The following is a 9,724-nucleotide window of genomic DNA, read 5'->3' as shown; positions in this document are numbered from 1 at the left end:
GAAACATGCTTCCTGCCTCCAGAGTGTCCAATCCTTTAATAATCTTATAGGTCTCAATCAGATCCCCTCTCATCCTTCTAAACTCAAGTGTATACAAGCCCAGTCACTCCAACCTTTCAACATATGATAGTCCTGCCATTCCAGGAATTGACCTTGTGAACCTATGCTCCACTCTCTCAAGAGCCAGAAGATCCTTCCTCAAATCTGGAAACCAAAACTGCACATAATATTCCAGGTGCAGTCTCATGAGGGCCCTGTACATCTGCAGAAGGACATCTTTGCTCCTATACTCAATTCCTCTTATTATGAAGGCCAGCATGCCATTAGCTTTCTTCATTGCCTGCTGTACCTGCATGCTTGTTTTCATTGACTGATGTACAAGAACACCTGGATCTCATTGTACTTCCCCTTTACCTAACTTGACTCCAGTTAGGTAGTGGATCAGTGGTGCTGGAAGAGCACAGCAGTTCAGGCAGCATCCGAGGACAGGCAAAATCGACGTTTCGGGCAAAAGGCCTTCATCAGGAGGGTCTCTCCACGCATCAGGCTCTCTGCCTTTATTCCTGATGAAGGGCTTTTGCCCGAAACGTCGATTTTGCCTGTCCTCGGATGCTGCCTGAACTGCTGTGCTCTTCCAGCACCACTGATCCAGAATCTTGACCTGTCCTACCTGTCCATCTTCCTTCCCACCTATCCGCTCCACCCTCCCCTCCGACCTGTCACTATCACTCCCCCACTGTATCTATTTATCGCCTTCACAGCTATCTTCCTCCCACTTATACCCACAACCTCCTATTTATCTCTCTGCCCCCACCCTGCCTCCCTCAACATTTCTGATGAAGGGCTTGTACCCAAAATGTTGACTGTCAGGCTCCTCAGATGTTTTTCCAGCGCCACACTTTTCAACTCTGATCTCCAGCATCTCCAGTCATCACTTTCTCCTGAATGTGTTTCTGGCTGGATGTAGGTGTAAGTATGAGTACAGGTGTTTCGAGGGAGTGAAAGGGATATAGAATGTGGGGGAAGGTAGATAGATATTTTCGACACAATCTCATCATTGATGCTATTACACACCTTTGGAGTGGGTAGAATTTGAACTTGGACCTTCTGGCTCAAAGGTTGAGATTTCAGCAAAATTATATTGACATGTGAGCCTTATTATTTTAGTAGCGAGTTATAAGACTTTGTTAATTTGGAGTATGTAAGGGCTGAGTCTTAATTTAATCAGTTCAACCCCTGGACCTCAGTGAATTGACAATAATTGAAGTCTGGTCTCTATAATAACCAAGACATGAATTTAATTTTAACTGAATGATTTGATATGTTGCAAGATGGTAGATTGCTGGAATTTAAGTCAAATCAATAATTGATTAATTCTGTCCTTACAGGGTAATTCAGGCCTTGGATTTAGCATTGCTGGAGGAATTGATAATCCTCATGTTCCAGATGATCCTGGGATTTTTATTACCAAAATTATTCCTGGTGGGGCTGCTGCAATGGATGGACGACTTGGGTAACTAACTAGTAATTTGTAGAAAAGACATTATACAATATGTAATTGCTTATGTTCTTACATAGAGAGGTGTGTTCACTATTGATTACTAGCCTTTTGTGCTGCACTTACCATTCACTCAACAGGTTTACTGTTAATAGCGATTGAAGCTGAGTGCTGAAGAAAATAATTGTAGATTTACTCTTGATGACCCAGCTGAAGTGGGTCAATCTGTCAGAACACAGAAGGTTGTTAATTTCTGTACTCATCATGTTGAACAACATCCATCTGAAATGGACTTGATAATTCTTACATTGGAATTGCTTCATTTTTCCTCCACATGAATTCTCTCTCCCTTCATATACATCATAGCTTGAATTACACTGGCCTATTGTTTGTCAGATAATTATGTTTTCACTATCAATTCTGAGCATGTGAGCAGGAATTATTCCCAATCTGAATTGTGAAGTGTGTGATGCAGTCCATGCTGTCCTTTATTCTATTTCTACTGGATAATTATATGCATTTTGAATTAGGAGCAATCTGTTTCTGCTCCATTTTTGCATGGCATGAACAATTATCATGCTTATCCAATTTCTATGTTGCAAAAGACAGAGTAATGACTTCACAATTCTGCTCTGCAAAGTAAATCTCTGCCATGTACTACATGTAGTGTCATTGGAAATAGTAATATTTAGCTCTAAGAATCAGACATTCTGTACATTACCAAAATGCTGTGATGTCAATTCCAACACCTTCAATTTTGATTAATTGTTTCACTTTTTAAGATCATGCAGTGGATTTTTGTCTGGAACAATCTGTCAACTGCTAGTTAAAGAGAGAATACAGTGATCTCTGAAAAGAGAGGAAATCTCATCCCTGTCCTCCTGACCATGAAATGAATGCCTGGAACTGTTTAGCCTTTCAGGCAAATAGCAGAATTGATTTTGACAGCTACAATGTGGAGACACTATGTTTCAACAGAATCTTCAGAAGTATAGCAAGAGCCTGAGGTTACAGAACACTTATTTTATGGGTCCAGGTTATTTTGCAGAATGATGTTCGTTTATGCAGAGATGACAACATTGAATGTCTCCAGACAAAAGAAAAGTATCTGTAGCATTAACAGGCATTAGAAGCATAAGTGAAAAACAGCAAGTTTTACATGCCACCCGAAGTACAAGATCTTTCAAGCCCATTAAAATAATCTCAAAATAATCTTTTTTCTAAACTCTGTTTCCCTTCTCTACATTTGTACGATTCATGGAAGTTTCTGATTTCCTTCTTCTACTTGACACTATGGGAAGATCTGATCCTGCAATGTATGTATGATTAACGTAATCTGGCAAAAAATAAGGTCTCAATTAAAATAATAGATATTCAGATAATGTTCACTGCATGGTCTTACTGAATAGGGCAATGAATGAAATAATAGAGCTCAGAGGTCAGAATGCCCGATTTGCAGCACTCCTAATTTTCAGGTCATTGAAATTCAGCACAGAAAAAAAGTGTTACACATGAAGGGAAATTAAGCAGTAGATACTCCAATACACAGTTACATGAACAAGTGCTGCATCACAGAAATGTAGCTTGTGCGGAATTTCTCCAATTATGTATAGTTTTACTTGAGTTTAATCATTATGAATCTTAGCCCACTGAATATACTTTGAGAAGCTGCTCCTTCAGCAAGTTAAATTTCCAGCATAGCATTTCATGACCAGATGGTTCTCTTTACCATTCTCTTTGTCCAAGCACATCACAGGGACCAATGCCTCCTCAGTACATATATGGAATCAGTTAGCCTTGGTTTTAAACAGGGACACCAGAATTTAAAAAAAGGAAATTGCTAAGATCATTGGAATAATGTGATTAATTTTAGTTGTACATCTTAGGCAAATATATAGCATATACCTTGGAGTAAAATTACTTGAGATAATAGAATTAGCTAAGATAAAAGTTTGATTAGGTTAGGTTATGAACGTGAAATGGTTAAAGGATGATTTAATCAACTTTTTGCTATATGAACAGATACTTCCCTTTAATCAGGAAATTGAGAGAAAGATTACATATCATGGAATTTGAGATAAACCTGTTAGAAAGAATTCCAAGAAAAATAAACTGTATTTGAGTTGTGAGAATGTGCCCCAGAAGATTGTAAATATAAAGCTCGTTGAGATATTTATAAAGCAGATATTTCCTTGGGATCAGTCATATTAGTCACATGGCATTAATGCAGGACCTCCTAGGATCACAGGCATCAGAAGGTCAGAGGTAGGAATTGATTGCTCAAAGAAGTAGGAATAGGCTGTTCAGCCCCTCAAGTATGCCCCATTGTTCAACAAGATCATGGCTGATCAAACATTCCTCACGTTTACTTTCCTGCATTTTCCTGATAATCCTTGATTCCCCTACTAGCAAGATCAATCTATACCATACTTAAATGTACACTAAGAATCTGCTCTTATGACTCTCTGTGGCAAGGAGTTCCAAAAACTCACAACCCTCCAAGAGAAAGAAGTCCTCCTCATCTCAGCCTTAAATTGGTGTCCCTTTATTCTGAAACTATGCCCTCTGGTTCTAGACTCTCCCAGAATGGGAAATATCCTTTTAGCTTATCTTGAAAAGATCCTTAAGAATACTGTATGTTTCAATGAGATCACCTTTCATTCTTTTAAATTCCAATGAGTTTAGCCTTTGTTTATAAGACAATACCTTCGTACTAGGGAACATCCTAGTGAACCTTATCGGAAGTACCTCCAATGAAATATCCTTCCTTAAATAACGTGACCAAAATTGCCTTCAGTGCTCTAGTATTCACCAAGACCTTGTACATTTGCACAAAGACTTCCCTACTCTTATGCTCCAGCCCTCTTCAAGTAAGGGCTAATGTTCCATTTGCCTTCCTGATTACCTGCTGCACCTGTGTGCTTGTTTTCTGTGTTTCGTGCACAAGTATCCCAAGTCTCATTGTGTTGCAGCTTTCTGCACTTTTTCTTCATATAACTAATGCTGTATTTTTGTACTCCTTTCCAAAATAGAAACATAGAAGATAGGAGCAGGAGGAAGCCATTCAGCCCCTTGAGCCTGCTCCACCATGCATCACAATCATGGCCGATCATCCAACTTAATAGCCTAATCCTGCTTTCTCCCCATAACCTTTGATCCCATTCACCCCAAATGCTATATCTAGCCACCTCTTAAATACATTCAATGTTTTGGCATCAACTACTTCCGGTGGCAATGAATTCCACAGGCTCACCACTCTTTGGGTTAAGAAATGTCTCTTCATCTCGTCCTAAATGGTACACACTGAATCCTCAGACTGTGACTCCTAGTTCTGAACACACCCACCATCGGGAATATCCTCTCTGCATCTACCCTGTTAGAATTTTGTAAGTCTCAATGAGATCCCCCCTCATTTGTCTGGAACTCCAGTGAAAACAATCCTAACTTGGTCAATCTCTCCTCATATGTCAGTCCTGCCATCCCCACAATTAACCTGGTAAACCTTTGCTGCACTCCCTCGAGAGCAAGAGCATCCTTCCTCAGAAAAGGAGAGCAAAACTGCACACAGTGTTCTGGGTGTAGCCTCACCAAGGCCCTGTATAACTGCAACAACACATCCTTGCTCCTGTACTCAAACTATCTCGCAACGAAAGCCAACACACCATTTGCCTTCTTTATCACTTGCTGCACCTGCATGCTTACCTTCAGCGACTGGTGCACAAGGAAACACAGGTCTCGCTGCATACTCCTGTCTCCAAATTTTCAGCCATTCAGGGAGTAATCTGCCTTATTGTTTTTGTTTCCAAACTGAAAAACCTCACTTATCCAAATTATACTGCATTTGCCATCCAATCTGTCCAGGTCATACTGAAGGACCTTGGCATCCTCGTAACAGTTCATGCTCCCACTCACCTTGGTATCATCTGCAAACTTTGAAATGTTCCATTTTGTTCCCTCATCAAAATCATTAATATATATTATGAATAGCTGGGGTCCCAGCACTGATCCCTGAGGTACCCCACTAGTTACTGCCTGCCAATTTGAAAAGGACCCATAAAGTACAACACTTTTTTTCCTCACAATTTCACATTTTCCAACATAATACTCCATTTGCCCATTTACTTAATCTATCAATAGCTCTCTGTAAACTGTTTGTCTACCTCTCGCAACTGATCTTTCCACCTATTTTTGTGTCATCTCCAAAATTGGCTTCAGTACTTTTGCTTCCTTCCTCCGAATTATTAATATAAATTTAACAACATTCCTGACTCCCCAAATACAAAGGCAGTCCATGTCTAACAGCAGCAAGATCTGAACAACATTTAGGCTTGCGCTAATAATTGTAAGTAACACGTGTGTCCATAAATGTCAGGCAATGATATTTTCTAACAAGAGAGAATCCCACAATCTGTCTTTGATATTTAATGACATTATAATTGCAGAATGCCCCACTATTACCATCCAAGGATTTACCATTAAGCAGAAGCTGAACTGAATGACCCAAATAAATACATTGACAAGGAAAGCAGGTTTGACGCTAGAAATTCTACTGTGTGTAGCTCACCTCCTGATCCTGTAAAGCCTGTTCCCTGTCTGCATAGCACTAATCAGGATTGTGATGGAGAACTCTCCACTTTCCTGAATGTATGCAGCTCCAACAGTATTCAAAAAGCTTGACGCCATCCAGTTTAAGGTAGCTTGCTTGATATGCATTTATTTAATGCCCTCAGCATTTAGTCCCCTCACTTCCATGGTGGTGGCTGTGCATACCATCTACAACATGCACTGCAATAGCTCACCACAGTTATTTAGACAGTACCTTCTAAACCTGTGACCACTAACATCCAGAAGGACAAGGACAGCAGATACATAAAAATCCCATCTCCTCCAAATTCTCTTCCAAGTCACACACCACACTGCCTCGGAATAATATCACTGTTCCTAAACTGTTGTTAGGTAAAGTCCTGGAACTCCCTCTCGTTGTGTGAATACATGCACCAAAGGAGTGGAGCAGCTCAAAAAGATAGATCATCATCACTTGCTCAGGGGCAATTTTAAACAAAGAAAAATCTGGCCTAGCCAGCAATGTCCACATCCTGAGAGTGATTTTATAAAAATTAATTCATTGAGGAATTGGAAGATTTATTCCGGAAACTATGCAGCCTGCGCTGAAACTTATGGGATGGAAGTGCAATCAGATATTGGATTACCACACCACAGTCCCAATTCCCTGAAATCACTGATTTTCTCATTTAAAGAGAAAGCAGGATGTTGCCATTAATTAAGTGGTGATCAAAACTAATAAATAAAATTACCTACTTCTCGTCATGTAGGGGGAATTATCCAATTATGCATTTTCAATGTACAGCCTTATCCTGAAGGAGTGCAAATTGAGAAATTGTGTGTGTTGTTCAAAGCTTCCTTTGCAATTATAGTAGTAAGGTTACAGTCCATGCAAATATGATTCCTTAATATGCACTCTGGAAAATGGCTGCATGTGGGAGCATACAACTGGATATTTTAACTCTATTCCTATGTTCCTGTAATGAACAATGTATATGTACAACTTAAGGATTCAAGATGTACCACAGTATCTCAGCAGTGCAAACCTATTCATGCTTGAAACATCGACTCTCCTGCTCCTCGGATCCTGCCTGACCTGCTATGCTTTTCCACTGCCACACTTTTTGAAACCTATTCATACCATGAGGTGAATTCAGTTAACTGCAGCAAACTTCACTGTTATCATTATCATGTGACCCTACAGGAGTAAATGATAAAAGGCAGTTAATTTCATGCTGCAGGGATTCCATGCTGTTAAAGCTGAAGGTCAGTAATGCAGACCTTTGTGTTGGATGGGGTGGGGTGTGGGTTTGTGAAGAGCATGTGTCCTCTTTCAGTGATACTGGTTTTTTGCTGCTGAGGACCACAAATTACCCAGTTTCTCCTCCTCATGAAGGTTCCCAGCTTTTACTGGGAAGTTGCCCCATGTGTATGTGGAACTCCCCTCATCTCCACAATCCACTGCCATTGGTAGAATACCACTTGAGACACGATGATACCCATAGGTCACCTCAATTGGCCACCAGATGGAAAACCCATCATCAAGATTTTCACAGCTGAATCTAACCCCTTCATGCATCTCCCAGCCTGCTCAGGGATGTAGCAAGTAAATTCTGTCCCCTATTTGTTTCTTCCTCCTGCTTAAACCTGTAAGATTTTGTTGCATCTCATTCAAATGTGCGTTTTAATTTTCATCATCTCAGTCTTCCCATTTTTATCACAATTTGCACCTTCATACATTTTCAATGCTGGTTAATAATTTCAGAATTTAATTCTCTTTTAGAACGAGTGAAATATGTCCATTTTGCAGGAAAAATCCACTGCTGGAATTCTCATCCTTGATTGCGTTTGTCGTTTTCAGGGTCAATGACTGTGTACTTCGAGTCAATGATGTGGATGTTTCTGAGGTTGTTCACAGTAAAGCAGTGGAGGCACTGAAGGAGGCAGGACCTGTTGTCCGACTGTTAGTTCGTAGAAGACAGCCAGCCGCAGAGGCTATATTAGAAGTGAATCTTTTGAAAGGACCTAAAGGTAACTTTTCAATGACTGACAGTAGTGCTGATCTGATCTGTGCCACTATTACTATGCAAGCAAGGAAAAGGAAGATAAAACTAACTTCCTATGAATCCTCAGAACTCAGTTCTTAGTTTCCTTCTTCTGTTGATAACCCTTCTTCTAATATTAAAGCAGTATCATTAAAACTATATGCTTCTTTCCAAAATATAAATAATGAATTTTGACTATACAACACAAATAGTATATCTGCAAACCTTGGCTCAATAATCCAGTGAAGCAGCTGGTTTTCAAAATCTTAGTAACTCAAACATTCACACACTCAGTAACAGCAGCTGCACTTGCACACTGTCAAAAATATTAAGTGCCTGCACTCCAGGTCGCAGGAATATACAGTGCTTGTCATTCCTAAACTCAGCAGTACACAAACACTTGGCTGCAGAAGTGCAATTTGGAATGTGATCGTAGTATAATGAGAATACATATGCTAAGGATGATGATGTGTATAATGATGTCATAGCATCAAAGTCACATGCAGTTGAGGCTGTAAGAGAGGAATGGATAACTGTACTAGGGAACTGTACTACAAAGATCAGTATTCTATATATTAGTATGTAAGTAAAAAAGTTTCTTGGAACTCCTGACAGTCAGATGATAGTAACTTTTGGAGACAGAGATACAGCAGGCTTAGAATATAGACAGTTTAGTTTAAGAAAGCAGCCTCAAGAATACAGTATAGATATATAAGGGACCAGGACAGGGGCACAACAACCGGAACTTCTGGTACTCAGGTCAGAAGATAGGGTTGCTGTGCATCAGTCAGGGCTGCTGTGCTCTGGTCAAATCTGGTGTACTCGGGTTTAGGGATGGTGCTGCTGTGCTCAGGTCAGGGACAGGATCACTGTCCTCTGTTCGGGTGCAATGTGCTTGGGTCAAGGTCAGGGCTGCGATGTGCAGAATTTCCAACTCGGCACCGCCCTCATGACCTGTCCTATCTGTCCACCTTCCTTCCCACCTATCCGCTCCACCCTTCTCTTCATCCTATCACCACCACCCCCACCCCTGTCCACCTATCACACTCTCAGCTATCTTACGCCCAGCCCCACCTCTCTACCATTTATCTCTCCACCCCGTTGGCTCACAAGCCTCATTCCTGATGAAGGGCTCTTGCCCGAAACGTTGATTCTCTTGTTCTTGGAATGCTGCCTGACCTGCTGTGCTGTTCCAGCATCCCAGTCTCAACTCTGATTCCAGCATCTGCAGTCCTCACTTAATCCCTGCAGTGTTCAGTTCAGGGTCAGGAACACTGTGCAGGTGTGGGGGCTCAAGGATGCAGCCAGAACCTCAGGCCAGAAGCAGCGTCAGGGCTTGTGATTTTTGTCCCTGCCCTTAGAGCTAGACCTCATAGAAGTGAGAATCCATGAAGAAAGAACAACATGAGATTGAATCCATGGAAGAAGCTCAACCCAGTCAGTTCTTTTCTGGATTGCAATTTCATCTCCAGCAGGAAGCAGACAAAACTTCTGATTTTTGTCAAGACAAAGATTAATTGAGGAGGGGTCAGAAGTTGTAGCAATGAGAAGGATTTGAGGCAGATATCATAGTGGTGTGCTTCCTTCTGGCCTAACTCAGCAGCCGTAGTACATAATT

The 9,724-nt window shown here is 40.8% G+C and overlaps 1 protein-coding gene across 4 annotated transcripts in view; it reads left to right on the top strand.

Annotated features, from left to right (window-relative positions):
- dlg3 (discs, large homolog 3 (Drosophila)) overlaps positions 1 to 9,724 on the top strand; it is a 539,119-nt gene that overhangs the window by 306,725 nt on the left and 222,670 nt on the right. For all 4 annotated transcript variants that reach the window (XM_043704756.1, XM_043704755.1, XM_043704754.1 and 1 more), the window contains 2 exons: positions 1,389 to 1,513; positions 7,923 to 8,092. In XM_043704756.1, the coding sequence (XP_043560691.1) occupies positions 1,389 to 1,513; positions 7,923 to 8,092 (295 nt within the window). The remainder of the gene's footprint in view (positions 1 to 1,388; positions 1,514 to 7,922; positions 8,093 to 9,724) is intronic.

The sequence above is a fragment of the Chiloscyllium plagiosum genome, chromosome 15 (genome assembly GCF_004010195.1).
Source record: "Chiloscyllium plagiosum isolate BGI_BamShark_2017 chromosome 15, ASM401019v2, whole genome shotgun sequence".
In the NCBI taxonomy this organism is placed as follows: Eukaryota; Metazoa; Chordata; class Chondrichthyes; order Orectolobiformes; family Hemiscylliidae; genus Chiloscyllium; species Chiloscyllium plagiosum.
The sequence above is the reverse complement of the archived record's forward strand: the minus strand, read 5'-3'. Positions and strand labels throughout refer to the sequence as shown.